Here is a 23,763-nt window from a genome sequence, read left to right on the forward strand (position 1 = left end):
TATATATATATATATATATATATATATATATATATATACATACATACATAAAACCTTGTAATGTAAATCTTCAACATGAGCTGTACATACCAATAGCAGGAACTACTGATAAAGGTGTATTTCAGCTTCACTGAAAAATGTCCAAAAGAAAAGAGTAGTCACTGGTTTCTCTGGGCCTCAGTTCCCGCCCCTGACAATAGTCTGAGATTCAGGAGAGCTGAGTTTGGGACTGACTGCCCCTCTTACTAGCAACTGAGCTTGAGCCTCAGAATTCTAAATCCAGAAGCATATTCATATGAATAGCAATGTCTTCTTTGCCGTTAATGTCTTTCTGTTTGGGCCTAAAATCCTTTCAGTTTAAGAGTTTAAACCTCCAACTGCTGACATGCCACTGCTTACAGAAGGAAGTGAGAGAAGAACTTCCAAGGTTCTATTAGTCCCCACAGGGTGCAGGGACACAACCAGCCATCATCATCATCATCATGGGTCAGCAACAAGTTACTGATTTTTTTTTCTCTGAATTTTCTCTCCTCCTCCTTTCACACCACCTACGTATTTTGAAAAAATGACATGAATCTCATTCAGGTTAAGCCTACCTTCTTGGATCTTATAGTAAAATTTGAAGAATGGAATAATTCCTCTGTGCCAGAACCTACGTGGCAAAGTTGAGTTCCCTCTGAGTGCTGAGATGAGTTCCAAGTTGGTCAGCTCTGTAATGTCTGGCAGAATGCCACAGGCTTGGCTTTAGTTACCAAGTGCCACTTTCAGGGGACACATAAAGTGCTAAATAATAAGGCTTGTTTGTTGCAGTCCAAAGTTATTCAAGCCACAGATATGCCATCTCCATTAAGCACAGATGCCAAGCAGAAGAAAAAGGAGGATGTGTGAATATTGTTCATGGAATCACCTTTTTAAAATGTCTCAGCTAAGTGACTAGTGATTATTCATCACCCTTCTTCCTGTGGAAGTCTAGTCTCACTGGCACTTCAAATCCAAGGTTTAGTTATCCTTGAACCTAAAACCCTAAGGCAAGTCAAATTAAACTTCCTTTAGGTAAGGGTAGCGAGTTCTGCTGGGTAATGATACAGATAGAATCTCACTTTAATACACTTCAGAAATCCTTATAACAGGTGGAGACCTATTGTTATACTATCTAGAACAGGTTATAGTTTTCATACAAATGTATTCTGATTTTCACTTTTTTTTAAAAAAAAGAGACTGTCCCTTCTTTTTCTCCAAGAGTATAGACCATTCTGCTCTGTGAAAGTGAGTAATGGCTCTGAGGAAAGCACTCTTGTTCGTTACCTTCCAATATTTTCCCCTCTTCTTCAAAATACAATCAGTCTATGGTCAACTATACATGAGAATATTCAATAACAAGTACACCATACAGTACATATTAAAGCAATAGCCTTATTATGTATAACTGTATCAATCATAAGACCTAGGGAAATTTCCTATAGTATTTTTTGTTTGTTTAACACATAATCAGACAAACAGCACTGCTACAAGGGCCCAGTCATCAAATGGTATGGACATGGTATTCTTCACTAGAATTTGACATCATAATGACATCTGTTATAATGAAATTCTGATTAGTCAAAGCTAGAAAATTACCTAGTATCTAGTTAAAATAGACTGGAAGAGAAGTAACCTTTTTTTGTATGCTAATAAGTACTGCAAGAAGCTTTGGACGTAGACTATCTTATTTCATCCTCTCAAATGTTCTACCCATTTTATAGATAAGGAGATTGAGGTTCACACTGCTAGGAAGTCAGAGAGCTAAGAATTAACTTGGATCAATATGACCCCTTCTACTATGGCTTGGGAAAGGCAGGAAGGGAAGTAGATGATCAGAAGCAGGCAATAAAGAAATGATACCACTGACATATTGTCAAGCAGACACAGAAATAGTGCTACACACTTAACATAAGGAGAGCATACAGTATTACCTGGCTTCTACTCCGGGCCTCATGGGTGGCTTTCCTGGTGGTGGCCGAGGCAAAAACTGAGATGAAATTGAGCTACTGACTTGATCTGTGTTGACCCATGACACCGGCCTTGGAATTTTGCTCTTTCTGGACTGAGAGATGATGGGTGACAGAAAGCTATCTTCAGCTGAGCTGCTCAGTGGGGAGTCTACAGCCAGCCTTGAAAAGGGAGTGAAGACTTCTTCCTCAGAAAAGGGAGCAGGAACAGTGGCTAGTCCCTCCTCTAGCAATTTATCAGAGGCACTTGAGAGGTCCCCAAGGAAAGACTTGAGTTGCCTTTTTTCCACCAGAAGCTTGACTAGGTCTGGTTGATAAGCTTTCTTTTGGAAGAGCTTTTCTTTTGCAGAGACTGGAGAGGATGTTTCAAAAGTTGAGTCTATTTCTTGTGCTAAAACAGGGATGCGGCTGTGTCTAGTTACGAAGGATGACCTAACCACTTCCTTCCGGGATGGGGGACAATGCTCACTCTCTGAAACACAATGAAATAGCTCTCCATTTCTAGGGACAATTTTCTCTTTCTTACCCTCTTGACGCAAAAAAGTAGAGAGGTCTCCCTGATGACCCGGCAAGTCTTCAATCTTGATGCCATCATCTTTAGATAGCTTACTTTTTTGCATTGCTGCCTGGCCTATCTGTCCTTCAGCATGTAGGTCAATTACTTGTGGAGAAATTTCTGAAGTTTCAACTGCCAGAAGCTTTATTTTCTCATGATTTTTGTCTTGATTTGGCACTACGCTAAAAGTCTGTGTTTTTACCATATCAAGAGCTTCAGTAGTAGCTGAGTGATCCTGTTCCATAGTTACCAAGTCTCCTGGGAGAGAGGAGATCTCAATATAATGCTGCCCTTTGCTTAACTTCTCATCTTCATTATCTGACCCTAAAAGAATGCTTTTCTCTTCAGTTTCCCTAGGGAGACTTTCAAATTCCCCCACAGCCAGTCTGTTATGGTCAGGAAGGTCATTTGGTCCCAGGTCTTGGGATTTGTCACACTCTCTAATATTGGATAACATGTCATGACCAATATGATCTATCTGAAGCCCCAAGTCTATTCTGCTTCCTCCACTAGGAGGTTCTCCCTCTATCACAACCAAGCCGGAAAAGTTCTCCCTTGGAGAGTAAAGTTCCACAGTGGGCTCCACCGGCTGAAGGTCTTTCTTTTCTGGCTGCTGACCATAGTGAAAGCTTCCTGAAGTCGACTGTGTAGATGCCACAGAAGGTCTAGGAATTGTAATCTAGAGAAAGAGAAGAAAAAAAAGTTAAAACACAAGAATGTGGAATATAAATGAAGATGCAGGATTTGAGATTTAACACCTCAAATTCTAATTTATAAGATGAACACAGATGACGACAAGATCTGCCCAACGCATACTCAAAGTGAAAAATTCTAAGAATGCATGACACTCACGCTCCCCTTCTTAGGAACTGTACAGCACAGTCTCCCTCGAGGTTCATTCCTGCCTCTGCTTTAGCCTGCTTGGTGTTCTAGAACAGGGGTCGGAAAACTTGAGATGAAAGAGCCAATCCTGTCCCTCACAACAACTTAAAAATTATTCGAGAGCCATAAAATAAATGAAATCACCATTATGTGAATAATATCCTTTAAAAAATTATAAATGAAACTATGATAGTTTTATTTTCATTTTCAATTTTACTTCACAGCCAGAGATTTCCTGCCAGAATAGGACAAAATTATTGGCAAATAATTATAAATTGAAAAACTCCAAATTTACACGCATTTTGTTTCCCATAAATTCTATCAATCAAACAATGTTAGGAATATTATATCTTCCTAGAAGCAAAGACATACAAAGATATTTACTAATGTTTCATGTCATCTTTAATGTTGTAAGGTCAAGCCTATGATAAATGAAATTCTACCATCCTTCTACTAAGGTCATTTCAACTCTGTGTGAATAAGAGTCAATATCTAATAAGAATGTCCTTTCTTAAGATATCTAAAGTTTATACATCTTCATATTTGTTAAAAGTCACATGTAAGGAGGCACAAAATGTCAGCCATATAAACTGGTAAGGAAAAAAAAGCCTTTTTTGGGAAATAAAATTAAGTCAAATCACTTAATGAAGCCCATTAAGTTCTAGGAAAACTATGGTAACTGGTCTGAATCAAAGTAAAATGAACTTGGAAGTGTCATGGGAGATTCTGCTTAGACCTCATCTCTAGTCAAAGGACACCAAGAAATCAGTGTGGTTGCACAGTCAGATAAGTTGTATAGATCTACTTCTCTTTGTGTCAGGAATACAATTTAAGAACATGTAAAGCTTCCCCTAAGCCCAGCCTAGGGAGAAAACACCTAACTAGTATCCTGAAATAGCTCCTGAACGTTCCAGAACCCCAGTGTCCTAAGGATCTGTCAGGTTAATCCAAGACAGCTGTTTGGGTTCAGACCTCTCAATTTTTACAAGCTCAGACCTATAATGACCTTGGGGAAAAGGCAGTAAGTTCTATTGGTGCTGTCATCCTTCAGGAAGTCACCACATACTTCTATTATTCTACAATATATTGAGGCCAATAGCAATTTTCTAGCATATTTTTAATGATTTTGAAACCTAAAATTTATAGTTACTCTTCAAAATTTACTTTTTAAGACCCAAGAATGACAGTGATAAGAAAAGCAGATGTGAAATTATACTATATGCCAAATAATAAGGGAGATGACTATAATTACTTTCAAAATAAACCAACAGTCACTTCATCATTATATCTAATTCCAAGTACATCAGGCAAAATAAACTCAGCAATATTTACAAAAATAACACTCTATTGGTCTTCTGAGATTGAAGCTAGGGAATCAATGCACTTCTGAGTTTAACTCATCTTAGATTCGGGATATAAATGTATGTCTATGTGTGGTATGAAAAACGGGGTGACAATCTCGTATACAGAAAAGACATACGAACTATCAGACAGAGAATTTATTTTCTCAATTGAAAAGATTTGGGACAATTATGATATACTGTGCATAAATTACTGTTATATAATATATAATATTTCCACAGCAGTTTAAATTTATAAAGTATTACTAAAATAATTTTACTAATTCCATTTCATAGCTGCCCTGTGTTTTATTTAATTGGGTACGACCCTGTTTCCCCGAAAATGAGACCTAGCCGGAAAAGAAGCCGTAGCACGATTTTAGGTGCCAAAATACGGCACCTTGACATACTGAATATTTTAAGCTGAAGGAGTTTGTGGAAAAGGCACCCTTCTCCCTGAAACAGGTCATGTGAGGGGTGCGTGCCCTCCACATCCTGGAGGAATCATGCTATGGCTTATTTTCTGGCTAGGTCTTACTTTCGGGGAAACACGGTATTATTAATACAAATTTCACAAATGAGGAAAAGCACAGTCAAATAAAATCAGGGATAAAACTTCAGGAATTTTAAAGTCATGCACAGCATAACACAGCCTACTGACATGCACTACACACTCTCAAATAAAGTCTAGGAAACTGAGTCTGCAAAAACATTACCTGATGAGATAAAAGGAGAAAAACCAAAGATCAATAATAGCTGAATACAGAGAAAAGAAAGCTAATTCTAAGTATAGCTGAAAATAGCTTCCTTAACCTATAGACACAAAAGCAATTCCCATACTTGGGACACTCTACAAATGGACTTAATTAATTATCTGCAGTAAGCCATATACATCTTTTATATCTTTAATTTTTATAATTCTCAAACATTAAGGCATTAATTCAATCATTTCATTTCTTCTGTTCTATAACTGTATCAGGTACCCCTTTCTAGAGTTAGAAAATGACCTTAATATTTTCCATTTCTTTCATATTTTCTTATTTTTATTAATGCCTAGTGCTAAGTTTGATTAGCATCAGTCTCATTACTTTTTGGTTCAGATAAAACAGCCTCATTATTTAATAGTTACCCCATGTTTAGAACTGGCCACATAGCAAGAGATAATAAACTGCAAACCAACTATTATTTATATTTTAACTTATAATTTATCCATTTAGTTTTCTCTCACTCAAAGGAAATAATGCTATTAAGAAAATAAAAACTTTGGGAAATTCAACATTCATACCAAATAACCTCTTCCAAATGACAGGTGTGCACTATACAAAACACCTATATCTCATTTTGATTTTTTGACAAATAATTTAGAAGAGATACAGGTAGTAGAAGAATGTACTGGTTTCTACTGTAGTCAACAAAAATTGAGTTATAGGAACAAATCCGTGGCCTATTTAAAAAATTAAATTTTAACCATTCAAATTTCTTTGGGCCACTACAAATTCCACTATAGACTTTTGTTGAAAGCATCTTTATATAATACTTTACACAAGTATTGAATATTATGATTAAGACTAAAATACTATTATTGAATCATATTTTTATGTACCAAATTTTTATTTCAATAAAGACAGTACACAGCAGTGATAACGTGAACATTGAGAGGTCAAACATGCTAAGAGAATGTCCCACTCTCTCACTCTTTACCCCTGTTGCTTATCCTGACCGCACTTATATTGGTTACTTTTGCTGAAGATATTGTTATATTGTGGTTTGGCTTATGTGGATGGATATGCGGGATGGTGGGAGTGAGGAATGGAGAGGGCAGCAGTCTTTGCTACAGAAGTGGGTAAAACTGAAAACGTGAAACCTCAAGACCTAGTAAGTAAATGAGTAGTAAAAGTTGCTTTTTCCCTTCCCCTATCATCCCACTCCTCAGAGACAGCTGCTCGTTATTAATAGTGTAATGTGTATTTAAGGGGATTTGAAACTATAAACATTTTGTATGAGTACTAAAAATTATAAGCAAGCCACAACTCACACAAAAATAGAAATCGCAGAAAAGATAGTCTGAAATAAAAATATTTCTTGACTGGCCTATGCTTACATATTATATACATGGCTATAGAACTTAATAGTCAGTTTTCAAGCCCCTTCATGCAATATTGGAAGATACTTTAGGTATAAATCTAGTCCAACTATCCCCAATTTTCACTACCTATAGATTTCAACCACAGCATCTTTAACATTCAAAATGTGGTCCTTTACGAGACTGAAGACCCTGGAAAGTGGTAAGAAGACTCACTGGGCTTTACATTTTTGATGCCTAGCACAGTACTTGACACATAGTAGATGCTCAATAAATGCCAAATACATGAGTGAATTAACCACTGGATGCTTGGGTTCCTTCCATGAAGCCTCTCCCAAGTGATAGTCCAGTCTATTATTTGAACACTTCACAAATGGGCTTTCTTTACTTTCCAATTCAGTTCTCCAATCTCTGGTCTTTTTCAACTGTTCATAGATTGAATTATACTATCATACTTAATTCCAGAGATGTTATTGGATAATCAATGATTTCATGTATATGGGTAAGAGAAGTCCTAAACAAGGCTCACAAATCAGTACTAAGAATGCTAACGTTCATATTAGTTAATTGAATATGCCAACTATACTTATAATAGAGATAAACTGCTTTGCCTATTTTCATACTTCCCACGTATTTTAAGATATCACTGCATTTTCCCTTCCGATCATCCTAAAAAAAGAAACAAGTCTGAGTGAAAAAGATACAGACTAACAGACTGTTTCCCATCAGAATATGTCTTAATTTAAAATATCCAGGGAGAATGGTAATATAGTTTATCATCTCATCCAAGATAGAGCCTATAATCAGAGCTACAAGAGAGCTGGAGAGACTACTTGGCAGTGCTCCCTATTTAATGTGCCTGGAGTAAGTTAGCAAAGTGATAACATCTGCTTTGTAAAAGTAAACTCTGAATTTAAGCCTCAAGAAGAGAATCAAGGTAAATATATTTTTATCCCAAGCTTCCCTCCCCCGCACCGGCCCCCAAATGAAGGAAATGGTGGTAAGTTTAATACCTTAGACATAAGTAAAAAAAAGTTGACATTTCTTTAGAGACCTTCAGTTCAGAAAACACTTTTATTGAAAAATACTTGAAAATAAGGTCAAACTTAAATATCAAATATATAAATATATGTTTTTCAACAACTTGATAAGAGAAAATGTTGCAGACAGTGTAAGGGAACCATGGGAACAATCCTTGTGGACAGGACAGTATTGATGGGAAAGAAGAAAAAATACCAGGAGAAATGGACCCAAGGCTTTCGAAAGCCTTTGTGAAAGGAAGAACAGCAGAGTACTACTGGAAAAATACTTGAGCAATGGTGAATATATAGCACAACAGAGTCAAAGAAGAACTGAATCCGGGAAGGTGGAAACAGGGAATGAATGGAAAGTACAAAGGTAGGATGGAAAAGGTAAGGGAGGGAGATAGTACGACCTGCCTCTAGCCCACACGGTACCTTTGCACAACTTGGAAAAGGATGTTCTTCAAAGAGGAAATAGCCTTGCACAAGGATGTAGAGTTTGGCTAGCAAAATTTGGGCTACATTTCAGCCCCAACTGTTCCCTGGGCTAGGCATGCAATAAACAACCTGCATAACTATACAAAGCAGTTCTGGGAAAGAAGGAAAGGCCAACTAATTGATGAAGAAAGAGGCAGACATTTATTTCTCTATTTTAAATTTAAGGTGCAGGTAAACTTCTAGAGCTATACACAAAATCAAATTCTGTTACCTTTTCTCACCGTTTTACACCTGTATAAGGATCTGTGTTCTAAGAGAAAACATTTCAGCCTGGGGAACAATGCTGAGTCTGGTGGTTTGGAAGAGAGAGCTGCTAGATGACTATGGAATTTAAGGAAACCTGGTACTCACACCCTACCTCCTGGTGCCTGAGATTTGTGTACACACTTCCTCACTGCCTCTATATTTGGCTTTTCTGAGCTCCTGCTCACGCAGTCACAGAGAGCAGCATATGCTGCAAAACAACAGTATAAGAGGAGCCTACAGCTGAATGCCCAAACTGAGAATGAACAGTGGAGTTTCCTCAAAATGTTCCTTTGCATTAGACTTGTATCACAATTGTCTTCAGCTGCTTGCTAAAATGCAGATTCCTGGGCTCGCTCTAACCCAGACCTGCTGAAGCAAAAGTTCTGGAAGTGAGACTGGGACTCTGGATTTTAAACGCTGGGCATGAAAGCTGTAAAACCACTGTTTAAGAGGAATGTAAAACAGAGGAGAAATATTGGGGTGGAGGCTACAAAAGAGAAAGGGGAGGAAAGTATTAGACCTAGCAACAGTCTAAAATACAAACCATGGACCGGCCGAGTGGCGCGTTGGTTAAGAGCTGGCTTGGGACGCCAGAGGGCCCCGGTTCGGATCCCATATATGCGGGCCAGTGACACTGCCCTCTACAGCTAAGATGCTGAACAACAGCTCAACCTGGAGCTGGGCTGCCATGAGTTGTCAGCAACGGTGTAGGCTGCAGCCCCTGCTGCAGTGGGTTGCCATGGGCTACCGTGTGTAGCCAGCAGCCAGCGTGAGCGGCCAGCAGCCGCAGTGAGCGGCCGTCCAGAAGACGGCGACTGATCTGCCTCGCCCGGGAAGAGCGCAATGATGGTGCCAACTTGGGCCAGTGAAGCAACGTCCTCTACAACTAGACTGAAGAACAAAAGGACAGCAACTTGTCTGTTCCCCTTCCCCCAATTCCCCAGCACTGTTCCCATCCCCCAATTCCCCAATTAAAAAAAAAAAAATACAAACCATGAATGGTTAAATATATGCCTTCCTCACTATATGTATAACATAGATTCAAAATCTCTAGAAATACAAGTTTTTAAAAAACCATATATATTAATACACACATGAATAGATAGTTCTTGTGGTCTAATTATAAATGTTATTCTGAATTTAGGTTATGATGACATTTTGTATATTGAGTTGCTATCCTGATAGGAAACCTCACTTTTTTGAAAAATTTCATATTGGAAGACTATAGAGCCTAGTTCAGACATCACTCTCTATACCCATCTGCCAAACTTAGGCCTCTGCTGAAGAACCTTAGTAGTTGATCAACTGTTAGTCCTTTACTTAATAGCACCTTGAGTGGATAACAGAGGAAAATGACAGGAACAAAATCTCTTACCGCTGTAAGGGGTCCTTCTGCTTGTGCCTCCATTGGACTTGTGGGTGTTGCCGCAATGAATTGACTAGCAGCTCCAGTCTGAAGTTCTAACCTCTCTGTATATTGTTCTGAAGCAGCAGTGGCAGGGCACTCCCCAGCAAGTGCTAAGATCACACCTGAGGTTTCCTTCTTTAAGTGAACATTTTCTGCCCAAGGACCCAATCGGAGCTTTTCCTCTTGAGGTGATTCCTCTAGGACTTGAAGGACTTCGGGCTCCTCATCGGAAGGGCTTCCCGTTGTTTTATGGCCTAACGCCTCATTTGTCCTAAAGTCCCGCAGGTCCTGCTCCTTGTCCACAATCACCCATTCTTTGGAATCAACCTCCTGTTTGCAGGAGCTCAAGTTCACAGCTATGAATCCATGGCTGCCACCACCATCTGCCTGCTCAGGGGTGTTGGCAGAGGCAGGCTTAGACGCATCTGGAAGATATTCCTCATCAAAGTGCCAGATGTGGTCAGTGTGGGCCCTGGTAGGCACACAAGGCTTGTGAAGCAGGGCAGAGAGAACAGATTCCTTTCCAGCACAGGCATCTTTCTGCATTTTCTCCAGGCTTAAGAAAACAGAGAGAAGTTACTGAATTGTCCAAGGGAAGTACTTCTCACATAACCTGTAAGATCTATACAGAACTAACAGTCACACACAGATGAGAGAAAAAATATGGATAAGGCCTAAGGAACATTTCACAGGTTAATAATGCTCTTCTCTACCTGTCATTATCCTGTTTTGGAAGATGGAGTCCCAGGAAGACGTCTGTCCTGCTGCAGGACAGAGAGAAGCCTAACTGGGTTGACTTTTGTGATCCATTTCATCTTTGCTATACCAAATCAATCACACTGCCCTCTGCTCTGAGGATTGAGAACAACTTACCCAAGGGACTTTTGCCTCAGCAGAAGCCCTAGGAGGGGAAATAAAGAAGCTAGTATACCTAAGGCAAATACTTCCTGATTTGTTTCTTCTTTAGAAATGTATGTAAATGTACACTCATTCAAGAGCACTCTTCCAAAGGCAGGGCTTTGAAGGAGACGGGGTACTGTACCTGCTCAGCCACACCCAGCCCAGCAAGCACACACAGCTCTATATATGGTGGTGGGGGGGTGGAGGGGTGGTTCGGGTGAAGCTTCAGGGTATATTTTCAGTTTTCTTGGATTAAGAGGCTGTTGACATTCATTGCATATAAATCGTTCTGCTGCCTGAGGGACAGGTAATAATGTGATGGGTGGTATTTGGCTGTACTGACTCTGAGAAGTGATCTCATCTGTAGAGAAGCAGTTTAGGCAATGCCTCTTTTCCTTTCCTTAAGTTTGTAATTAGGTGCTTCAATTCATTCGACTGTTCCCTATTCATTCTAGGTTCTGGCCTGAGTTCATTTTCTCCAGTTACTTCTGTTCTCAACTCTGTATTATCTCTCAGCTCTTCCCTCAGCATCATGGATCCTCTTTTTAGTTCCATTCTTTTATTAGACTAATTCTTTACCAAACTAATCTTTGATCCCTATTGTACCTTTTATTTATTCCCAGTCTTAGCCATAACTCATGTTTAAATACTGCCTCAAGCCTAGTCCATCCTTTTGATCTTATTAACGTGTAGACACAGCTTCCATCCCATAGCTGTGAGACTGAATGATTACCGTGTGAGGAAAAATATACACATATGAAGGGCTAAGATTGGACTAGGCCAGAGTGGCTGGATTGTCTTTGGACACAGTAACTACCATATTAGTCAAATATATGGTTTTTCTAACCTAACATTTCACTGCCAATAGTAGCCACCAGGGGTGTACATTGAAGGGTGTGACTATTATTAAAGTCACTCAGGTCTTATCCCAAATTCTTTTTAAAGTTTCATTCTGTTTTCTCTTATCAAAATTTGAGGATCATGGGCCTCATTACCATGACCTACAGTCAGTCATTCCCAATGTAGAGTTCTCTAAGTTCCCCCTTTTCTTCTGGCAAAGTTAATGCGAGCTCTCTAAAGTTCCCTTTCCTTCTTTCTAGGGAGAACGATAAACTTATCCATGCCTATTTTTCCTACAGCACTTACTCATAGAAGGCCTTCATGGAATCTAATTGAATAGCCTATCCCTTGTGTATAAATTACCTTTTTCCCTCCTTCATGTACTCTCCCCTCCTTCCTGCTTAATGCCACCTTATTCATGCCCTCTCCACCTGTACACTGCATCTTCTCCATTCCAATGAGAGAGATCACCTTCCAGATAAAATCACTTCAAAATGTTCATTTGACTTATACCTAGTGTTATGAAGTTACCAGCTCCCACTGCTCAGCTCCCAAAGCCAAAAGGCTTTGTTATAGAACTTGTAACAATATTAGGAGACAGTTCACATCAAGAATCAGGATGATAATAAAAAACATGGATGAAAATGAGAGCTTAATTAAGTTAGTGTTATAAAAATGAAAGCATTTATTTAAAAGACTTTATGTAATAGAAATAAATATTTAAAAATAGTAATAGTATATTGGTTGCTTTAAAAAAAAAAAAAGAAAGAAAGAAAAACTATTTTATACCAGGTTTCAAGAAACTTGTCAGTATCTGGCTTTGGCTCCAGTATCAGACGTTTTTCCAGCTCAAAGCTGTGGATAGAACGTAACTTTCGCACCAAAGGAACATCTCTGTCTGGCTGAGTAATCTCTGAGCGGACACGAATTGGTGAACCAAGGCTTGGAGCATTCAGAATACCATTTGCTTGACCATGGCTATTTTCCTCTTCAGTAGCAGCCTAGAAAAAACATTAAAAAAATATATATATATATGAAAGACATTCCAGTTACTATATGTGGTAGGAATCATTGAAGTCTTTCAATATATATAAGCAAATGATTGGGATGTGTTCTGAGAAGATTAGGATATTTTGGCTAGTTTACATTACATACTTGTCTATTAACCCTTCATTAAATAAGTTTTCTTAATTTATTCTGTTTCAGTATTATTTTAGTTTTTTATATCTTGGTACAAGGATAAACAATCTAAAAATGTTTAACAACTTTATCTTTTCATATTATGTCTAACTAGATGCTTACAGGACTCCATCCACTAAACTAAAACTAAAACTTGAAAAGGACATTCTCTTTGAGACATATGTGCTCTCACAAGAGGTAGGAGAGGTCCCTAAGCCTGAATAGCCTGTCTACTTCCTTCTCTAAAAAACAAACAAGAAGAAAACCTAGTGTTAGAATAATGAGGAGCTAGGTAGGGCAGAAGGACACATTGTAGTTAAAATGGAGAACACCAAAGACAAGGAGAAAAGCTAATAAGTAGCTGGGGAGGAAGGACGGGTAGAATGATCCTCTACAAAGAAAGAGAAAAAAATAAACAACACAGACTTCTGAACACGGATAGTTGAAGCCTGAGGAAAAATAGCTGTCAATCAAAATCTTTGAATCCAGCATAAACTATCTTTAAAGAATGAGATTGAAATAAATACATTTACAGCTAAATAAAAATTGAAAGAGTCCAAAAGACTTCAACTAAAGGAACTTCTAAAGGAAATATTTTAGGAAGGAAGGAAGATGAATCCAGGACTTCTAAAAATGCAAGGAAATGGTAAACATCTTTGAAAAATCCATATAAACATTATCTGTATGAAACAACAACACTAATAATCTAATTTGAGTCATTTTTTTAAAGGAAGAAATTATAAAATAGAAGAGAATAGAGATTAAATAGTGATAATGGGTGAAAGAAAACCAAAGTAATTAAGATCTATGTCAAGTGCCATTTCATTCTCTCACATACACAGAGGTTTTTCACTTTAAGAACAGTTTGCTCCTGGTGCCACATCTGACATTACAAAAAAACTGACTTCCTACTTTTCACGACTTATTCCTGATTACTATTAGTCCGAAGAGTGTTTATTCCAATAGCCAGACCACAGCGCAGTCTATCATATCTTTGCAGAGAATGTTTTTGCAAATAACTCTCATGACTGAAAGTATATACTGTTAATTTTTTAAATTATATAGTTTAACAATATAGTATATATTGTCCAAAGATATAGCTCCTCAGAAGCGATCATAGAGGATTCTTTTCAAGATATATTCCCCATTCATAAAGCGTAGCCAATTTTCTATCAGTCATATTAGGTATGGGCTCAAAGTCTCATTTTACACCTATAAACTTAACCTCCTTTGCAACTTAGCTCTTATAAAAACATAGGAAACACCAAAAACTAATTTGTAATTTCTTGCCCTTCCCTACCATTCATCTTCATCTGATCTTCTATGAAAATGGAAATGACTAGGAATAGTAAGATCAGAGAGAAATCTGAGGATAATCTGCCCTGATTACTAAAAATTAACCGTTTAAATTCAGAAATCTGTATCTTTCCCCATACTTACAGGTGGACCTGCTTATAATCCTCATGAAGAAAAAATCATGTCATTTGTTCAACATTCACTTTATCAACTCATTAGCAGTTTAATGCTTCCCACTTCCAACCCTCAGTTCTCTACCTCCATTTGAGGCAGTTTTCAGAATGGGTAGGCAGGGCTCCATTAGTCCACACTATAGAAGGGGCCCAGAGTCTTGTCACATTATTTGGAAAGACTATTAACTTCTGTTCTATAGCTGTCTCTTCTATTAGTCTCAGTGTCTGGTTTGTTTTTTTTTAATACCTTCATCTTTTCCACAAAATACAAGATAAAGATTATTTGGTTTCAATACCTGAGTGTTATGGGCAAAATTAGTCAAAATATTGCAATTAGAAATATAGAAATAACTAACAATAGAATATTGTGTCTACTTCTCATTCAAAACTGAGAATCATGATACTTTGCCACAGCAACAGGAGAAAAATAATAAGCACATGGGAAGATATTATTTCCTATGCAAGAAATATGCACCTTACAAATCCCAAGCTTTATCTTGTTCTTGTTGGCATCCATCTCTTCCCAGACATCCTTCTCCTGGGGACGAGGGTGTCCTAGAGATCCAGGCAATTTGTCTGGTGACACACCAACAGGGATGCCATTCTCCCCATCACTAAGCTGTTCATCTGGAAACACCTCATCTGTATTTTCTCGAAGCAAGTCTCCTGGGATGGGAGTAGCATTGGCAATTCTAAAAATGAGGGGTGAAAAATAGGTAGAACTTAAAAACACCAGAATTAAAAATTACTACAAGACTGTACTACCTTTTGTTCCTAGATTTAAATGAGGAAGTCTATATATCAGAATAGAGTAAAACAAAAACAAAAACCTTGCGAATTCTACAAAACAGAGCAAAACAAAACCAAAAAGCCATGCGAATTCTACAAAATAAACCTTCTACATTTTGATCAACAGAATTTTCAAGCTGATATAAAAATACAAATTCTAATACAATAACTCACTGATTTAACAATCACTTTAAAAGTCAGAGACATTTGGTCTATTTTCCAAGAAGTCTTTGTCAATTTTAATATTTTCTATTCTTTACCCATTTTTCTTAGAGAATTAACAAAAACTAGAAACAGGAAAATGTTAAGTGTCACAATGATGTAGTCAGGAATCATCAGATCAGTTGGTTATGTTACTTTTTTTAATAGTGTGAAATGTGCATTTGTTTGTTCATTTACAGACTTTTTACTAAGTACCTACTACATGCAAGGCCCTCCTACATAAAGAGGAGAAAGGGAATTCTTGGCTTTAAAGGAAAACTAGAGATTTTGCAATTATACAGTTCATACATTCTGCATGAACTGGCAGGGAACAATAAAAAATATTAATTGGGACTTTGTCTATATATTTCTTTCAAAATAACTTCATGTCCTATTTACACAGTTGATCATCTCTCCCTTAAGACTTCTGACCCGTGAAGGGTTTTTTGAGTTCTCAGTTATCACTCACTAGGTGATCTGGCCCCTGCCAGCTCTAATGTTCTATAACTCTACTCTATACTCTAGTTTTTTGGTTTTGTTTTTTAAAATACTACTGACTGGACACAATATTTAGCATACAATGAAACCTTTTCTTAGAAGTGATCTGGAATGTTTAAAAGTAAAAAAAAAAACAAAAACCAGTCTTCAGTAGATTATACTGACACAATTATTATAAGTGGTAAAATAGGCGTGATCTCCTCAGAGAACCACTCTAAGGGTAACTAACGGTTACACCCTGGCCCAGGTGTCATAACTATGTCGTACTGTGAGAACAAAGATCAGTCATTTTTCAGGGACTTGTTCCACCAAATTTCATGACCTTCACTATCACCCTCTTCCTGCCGGGATCAACGCTAGAAGATGAACCTCTTAATCAATTGGTTACAGGTAAATAATCTAGAAAAACACTGATAATGGCTCCCAGGAAAAAAACCTTATAAAGTTTGTAAAGTAGTTCCTGTAATTCTGATACTAGGAATTACTGAAAAGGTAGTTTGGACTAAAATAGTTCAAATGAAAGGATTTAATATAAAAGCAAAGTTCAGGATAAATTGGCTATTAAAAGATTGTTTAGATATAAGTTCAATATAATTCACTTACTGATGCAAAGAATTACATTGGGCACTAACATATATGTGTTACGTGGCAATGCAAAAGCTTATTGGAAGAACTCCCTTGTTCCAGAGGAAAGAGACTGGCAAAAGGATGACTATTTGAGTTCAGGAAGCCCCACATTTCTTCCTACATTTTAATTACTCAGTGTTCTTCCAAATCCTTTTTCCTTATGCTTAGCTACTATTTTGCTTCTTTCCAATTCTACCAATTCCTTGGCATTTTCTTCCACTCCTCAGGAGACAAACCACACCTCCACCGATGAAATTGCTTCTCTTTTTACTCTATCTCAGTTTCCCTCATATCTCTTGTGCTTTGGTATAACACCACACACTTCAAGGAACTCTTCATCTTCTCTACACAGGCTCTCTTCCACATGACTCAGGTTCCTCTGCATTTATTCTCCCAGTTTTACTCTTTACAGAATTATTATTTTCTTCCTTCTCCTAAAACTCAGATCCAAATCTAGAGTTTAAGACAAAGAATTTCTTCCCAGGAAAACTATATCATTAAGGGATAAGAATGAGTGAGGAAGTATATGTGAAAGTATTATGAACACATGGTCTGTGTTTGCAGGCAAGGTATAAATGACAGAAGCAGATTAGGGAAAAAAGGAAGAAAATGTATGGAACAGCTGGAAAAGTAGAAATAATGGACATCCTTTTCATATTCCCTTCCCCATAATCTAAATCAGGGCCAGCAAACTAGGGCCAGTCAGCCACATCTGGGTTGCACACCTATTTCTGTTAATAAAGTGTTATGGCACTCGGTCATGCCCATTTGTTTCCATGTTGTCTATGAGTGATCTAACATTACAACAGCAGCAGCAGTGATGACAGAACCCACAAATGTATCTAGCCCTTTACAGGTAAGATTTGCTGACTCCTGATCTAAATCATCTTCCTACCTTCTCCTGAACTTCCTTTCTCCTTCTACTAAGAAATTCAGTTGTGGAACATACATTATCATTTTAACACTGATTCTCTAGGGCTTTCCAGGTATTCTTCCATATCACTTGCAAAAAGAGATAACTCAGAGGTCAGCAAGTGTTTTCTTTCTTTCTTTTTTTTTTTTTTAAGCTGAGCCATCCTGCCACCTGTTGGCAGCTGAGCTCAGGCCAGAAGTAGAACCGGCAACCCTGTAGCTCAGAGTGAGCTCTTAATCAACTGAGCCACTCGGTCAGCCCCTCAGCAAGTGTTTTCTTAAAAGGCCATATACTAAATGGTAGGCTTGTAGGCCTGATACTTTGCAGGCAAGATTCACTGATGGGTGCTAAAATTAGTGGGTACAAGTATGATGAAAAACAAGTTTATTCAAATAGTCTCAAAGTATTTCCCCACAAGATACTTATTACTTATGAAGGGTGACCTAATAACTGATCAATTTTTGTGAATGTTCCTGGGGCACTAGAGCAAAAGGTGCAATCTCTATCATCAGGGTGTAGTTTGAAAAGATGCATAAGATCTACCTTATTGATCATGTTGTTTGTCTTCTATTTCTTTTTTGTTCACTTGATCTGTCTTGAACTGAGTTGTATATTAAAATCTCCGATCAATAGTGTGTTTCTATCTATGCCTCCTTAAATCTTCTATACTTGTTGCTTCCTAAAGGTGATTGTTGCAATTCTGGTATTAATAAATACTATGTCCCACATGTGACCAGTGGCACCTAGCATTAAAAAGTACTCTTCCATCTTAGTAACTTTTAATGCTTTTTGGTCTTAAATTCTACATTGTCTGACATTAGGATCATCATTCTCTTTTTACTGTTTACATTTTTCTGGTATGTATCTGTCTATCCCTTTATGAAACACTTTTTCTTGGTTGTTTTAGGTGTGTCTCTTGTATATAGTATATGTATACAGTGATGTAAACCAAACTGAAAATCTTTTTCTTTTAATAGATGAGTTAAACCAGTGTACATTTATTACTATGACCGATATGTTGGGTCTCAACTCTGCCATAGTATTTTATAATTATGTGTACTTAGTTATATTTGCTGTATTTCTCTACAAGATGGGTATTTATAAACTTATTTTTTCTTAATTTATAAACTTTGTTTTCCCTGGTATTTTGGAAGGTTTGCCATTTTGTTCTAATGGTCACCTTTGGATGCATACCTTTGTAAATGCTCTTAGTCCCTGTTTTCTTATTTAACTTTTTGCTATTGAGTTTCTGTTTTAACTGGTATTATTTTGTTTTTCTTCTTTACTCTAATAATACAAATGCTATTCCTTCTTTATTCCTCCCATTTGCACTGCTTTCTCTCTAGCCTTTTTTTTTTTTCAGTGTTGACATAGATTTTATTGTTACCAGGGGGCCCTACTGAGCAGGGTTTTATAAACGGTTTATGTGGTCCCAGGCTGTCACAATGGAGAAATCAAGAGGTCATGATTGCAGAAGAGGTCACTGTAACTGAAGGACATGATCCAGGGGAGGCTGGCCAGGAATGCAGCAAACATGATCAGGATAGGCTGGGAGTGGTCAGGTCACAGGGTGAGAGAGAGGACAGCCCCCTTCACTCCTGCTTCTTGTAGCTCTCCAGGTGAGACAGGACCCAGCCCGACGGCAGAAGGATACACAGGAAGCAGAAGGTGAGCCCAATGGCGATCTCCATGGTTCCAAGCTGCTCCTGCGGCGGCTTGGAATAGACCTGGGCACACGGCACCAGGAGCCGCCGGGCCGGGCCAGTCAGGCCCCTCAGCAGCATCGGTGTGAGCACAGACATGACCGCACTGAGTAAACTGCAGACAGCCCTCTCTAGCCTTTTTAAATGATTATTTTATTTTCATTCTCTTGGGTTCCCCCCACCCCAATTTTATTCAATGCCCTTTATTAATATCCATTTGAATCTATTCTCCTTTGTGTGTACTTTATTTAATTCTGAGATATCTTTTCCTTCCATTTCTTTCCTGAGTTCAATTAACTCTCATTTCATTTCTTCCTCTCTCTTTACCTTTTTCTCTCCCCAATCCTCACTTTGGGGTCTATTTCTTTTTAAACGTGTTTTTTTTTAATTTTATTTTTCAATACATTTGACATATAATATTTTATTAGTTTCAGGTGTACAACATAGTGACTAGACATTTATATGCCTTGTGAAGTGATCACCCCAATAAGTCTGACACCACAGTTATTACAATATTATTGACTATATCTTCCCCTATGCTGTACTTTACATCTAATGACTATTTTTATAACTGGCAATTTGTACTTCTTAATCCCTTTCATATTCTTCAGTCATTCCTGGGGGATCTATGTCCAAGTTTTTAAATTTCTGATTTAAGGTGGTTATCCATATCTTCAAATAAATGAGTGTACTTAATTCCTTTTGGGGTTCTTACAGTTTTCTTCTTCCTCATGGCTGTTTTTCTGAGAGGAAATTTCCTTAGTTCATTAGATTTTCTTTTCTGATTTTTTACAATAACATTTTGTGGATCTTTAAAATCCTTTTCTTGTTCATTTTTGTGTTATTAGAGTGTTTTACAAGATTCACAGTTTAATTAGTGCCCTCCTCTGTCAGTATAGAAAAGTCTAAACAGTTAAGTGGATTTTTATTTGTTGTTTTGTGGTCAGGGGAGATACTGTGTGTCCTCTGATTTTAGAGTTCTCTTTTCTTCTAGGTAAATTTTATTTCCCCTTTTGCCCCTCTGCAAATATTGATTTATTGCCTTTCAGGTCCAAATTCATCTTTTTTCTGCCTGTTTTGTGAACGTGGACCTGTGTTTTTAAATATTTTCTTTTGCCAGCTGACCCTGGAGCTTTGTCAGTGGAGGGCACTGGAGAAACTGCAGGAGGAAAGTGTTTTGCTCTGGGTTCCAGTGTATAGCTGGGCAAGCTTCTCCAGCACGTGTGGCTTAACCAGTGCAGGGCTCCCGCAGCATCACAGCATCTTAAGGGCCTGTCTCACACAGACAGGAGCAACCAACAGCTTCCCTGAGCAATCCTCACAGCCCAGAAGTTTTGCAGCAGAGTGCATCTGGTGAGACAGTCCCAGTAAACAGCTTTCTCTGGCAGGTTTCGATCAAGTTCCAGAGAGCAGCATTTTAGCCAATTCTACCAGTGTGGCGTCAGAGTGACTTTCCAGAGGGATGGACATACCCTCTTCTACAAGGTCAGGATCTCAGCCCTGGAGTCAGGGCTGGGGGAGGTCTCTGCTTGGAGGCTTAATATCAGCCTTAGGAGTAGGAGCTGCACTCTATATTTGCTATTCTTGTATTCTTTACAGTTCTCTCGACTTCCTACTAATCAATCCCACATTACTCCAAATTCCATGTTACAGGTAATAATTTGTATCATCTTGCCCTTGTCAAATTACTATGTAGTTTCTCTCTCCTGATTGAACCCAAACGGATACGTTTTGTCCTTCACCACTGAACTGACAAAGGGCACTTCTCCCTTATTTTTGTCTTTTTTCTTCCTCAGAAGCCATGTGTTTTGAATCATGCATATTTTTACCTCTCTGTAGTTCATGATCTGATCTACTTGGACATTTTATTCTTTGGATGGGCTTAGTCTTTCTGGTGTTGGTTTTAGATCAACCTTAGATCCCACTGCTAATTCTCCTCTTCTCCACAATTTTTTTTTTAAAGATTTTTATTATTGGGGAATGAGGGATGGGAACAGTGCTGGGGAATTGGGGGAAGGGGAACAGACAAGTTGCTGTCATTTTGTTCTTCAGTCTAGTTGTGGAGGACGTTGCTTCACTGGCCCAAGTTAGCACCATCATTGCGCTCTTCCCGGGTAAGGCACATCAGTCACCGGCTTCTGGACTGCCGCTCACTGCGGCTGCTGGCCGCCCACGCTGGCTGCTGGCTACATACGGTAGCCCATGGCAACCCACTGCCACAGGGGCTGCAGCCTACGCCGTTGCCAGCGACTCATGGCAGCCCAGCTCCAGGTTGAGCTGTTGTTCAGCATCTTAGCTGTGGAGGGCAGTGTCACTGGCCCTCATATGTGGGATCCGAACCGGGGCCCTCTGGCATCCCAAGCCAGCTCTTAACCATCGCGCCACTCGGCCGGCCCTTCTCCACAATTTTTATTGACCTGGCTTTAGAAAGCCTTGTGGCAGGGTTGGGTGAGGCAGGGTCTTAAGAGATACTGCACAAGGGCTTGGGGTTTTGGTTTTTTCTCTTTTTACTTAGTCATTTTGAAGATCGGGATGCCTTTATTTTCATATTATGTTGAAGACACGGTTTTGGTGTAGTTTTATTTTTCCTTTGTTGTTGTTCTGTCTTATTTTATTTCATTTATTTTTTATTTTTTTTAGCTGAGCCATTCTGCCACCTGTTGGCAGCTCAGCTCGGGCCGGGACTCGAACTGCTGGTGCTCAGAGCTCGCACTCTTGAGCGAGCTCTTAACCAACTGAGCCACTCGGCTGGCCCTTTGTTCTGTCTTATTTTAGGAGGAAACATTGGAACATGGGAACTTACACTGTCTTCATTGACTTCAGCTATCTTGAAGTCCTATCACCTGATTTTTGCAAGTTTGAGGTTTATTTACTTCTAACAATAATCAAAGGAGAAAGAAGACAAAAGCACTAAAACGAGAATCAAAATTCCTAGAGAGGCTCAGCTCTGTGACTAATATTTATCTAAAGTTGGGTGATTCACTCAGTGTAAGGATTATTTCCTCACTTGTAAAATGAGGGAGGCTGGATTAGGGCAGCGGGTCCCAAACTCAGAGAAGCACGAGAAACATCTAATGCACATGGATTTCTGTGCCACATCCCTAGATTCTGATTCAGTAAGTCTGGGTGAATCCTACAAACAGACATTTTAAACAAACACCTGCGGTGATTCTGATGTAGCTGGTTGGTATCCCATATTTAAGAACTCTTAGACTAGCTAATTAAGGATAACATGTTCAGCTATGAATCCACATAAGATTTTCTGATTCAGTAAGCTTTAGTGGTCCCATCTTTCAATATAAAATCCAGGTACTGGGTTACTGATAAAATGTCCTATTAGCACACATTGTATGAGGATTTTTTTCCTATTTACTTTTTAAAAACCAGTTTAAAGCAAACAGAGCAGGTTAAAAAAATGGGTCAGAAAAAAAGATAACCTCCCCCCAAATAAACAAACAAACAAAAGCAACTATATTAAATGCATGTAGAGAAAACATTAAAAACAAAAAATCAAGAAGATGGAAATACACATAACCTGTTCCTAATACACTTTGAAAATTAAATCACTTTCTTAAGAAGAACAAGCTAAATGTGTTGTTCCCAATAAACTTAAGCACAGTATAGTTAGATATAATTGTAGCTCATTCTTTCCAGGGTCCCATATATTTTTTAGAAGTAAATGCAACAAATGCCCCTTCTCATTTTGAAGAAAACCCACTGTAAATCTGATATCAACAAGTCACACAAGCTCTAGGTTCCCATTTCACAGTATGATCTATAAATACTTTCTAAGAAACGTAAATCTGAACAAAAGTGTATACAAGAGCACTGTTAATTCAAGGAAATTCATAGGCTTTCACCTGTGTCTGTCTTAGCATTTGGTAATATGAAGGAATCTGCATAAAATAATTTCTGCTAATGTAATCTATCCAGGAAAGATAGGAGCTGTTTAGGGGGACATACCCAATTGCCGCAGGGGTCAAGCGGGTGTGCAACTGAGGGGTGGTAGAAGTGGTGGTGGTTGTCAGGGAGCCATCAGTTCCAGTCTTCTCCCAGTCAAAAGGGTCACTCTCAATTACTCCAAAGGTTTTGATACTGTTGTCAAACACGGATATAAGAAGCTAAACCACAAAGAAAAAAAGTAGAGTAAGCCAACAGTAAACAGAAAAAAACTAGAGTAAGCCAACCTTAGAATAAGCCAACAGTGTGGGGTGCTTTCTCTTATAGAATAAGACTCATAAATTCGTTTTGTAGTATGATTTTTAAAAAACCTGATGATTGGGCCAGCCAAGTGGCTTGTTGGTTAAGAGCTGGCTTGGGATGCCAGAGGGCCCCGGTTCGGATCCCACATATGAGGGCCAGTCACACTGCCCTCTACAGCTAAAATGCTGAACAACAGCTCAACCTGGAGCTGGGCTGCCATGAGTCGCCAGCAACGGTGTAGGCTGTAGCTCCTGCTGCATTGGGCTGCCATGGGCTACCGTGTGTGGCCGACAGCTAGCGTGAGCAGCCAGCAGCTGCCATGAGCGGCCGTCCAGAAGCCGGCAACTGATCTGCCTCGCCCAGGAAGAGCGCAATGATGGTGCCAACTTGGGCCAGTGAAGCAACGTCCTCCACAACT

The 23,763-nt window shown here is 38.7% G+C and overlaps 1 protein-coding gene and 1 pseudogene across 3 annotated transcripts in view; both read right to left on the bottom strand.

The window, feature by feature from the left end:
- TTBK2 (tau tubulin kinase 2) overlaps nt 1-23,763 on the bottom strand; it is a 136,459-nt gene that overhangs the window by 6,918 nt on the left and 105,778 nt on the right. For all 3 annotated transcript variants that reach the window (XM_019645008.1, XM_019645007.1, XM_019645009.1), the window contains 5 exons: nt 23,106-23,263; nt 14,887-15,103; nt 12,553-12,764; nt 9,991-10,579; nt 1,953-3,223 (listed from right to left, as the gene is read on the bottom strand). In XM_019645008.1, coding sequence (XP_019500553.1) covers nt 1,953-3,223; nt 9,991-10,579; nt 12,553-12,764; nt 14,887-15,103; nt 23,106-23,263 — 2,447 coding nt within the window. The remainder of the gene's footprint in view (nt 1-1,952; nt 3,224-9,990; nt 10,580-12,552; nt 12,765-14,886; nt 15,104-23,105; nt 23,264-23,763) is intronic.
- Nucleotides 18,946-19,253, bottom strand: LOC109384054 (cytochrome c oxidase subunit 8A, mitochondrial pseudogene; annotated as a pseudogene).

This window comes from Hipposideros armiger, unplaced genomic scaffold, assembly GCF_001890085.2.
Source record: "Hipposideros armiger isolate ML-2016 unplaced genomic scaffold, ASM189008v1 scaffold_92, whole genome shotgun sequence".
NCBI classification, from domain to species: domain Eukaryota; kingdom Metazoa; phylum Chordata; class Mammalia; order Chiroptera; family Hipposideridae; genus Hipposideros; species Hipposideros armiger.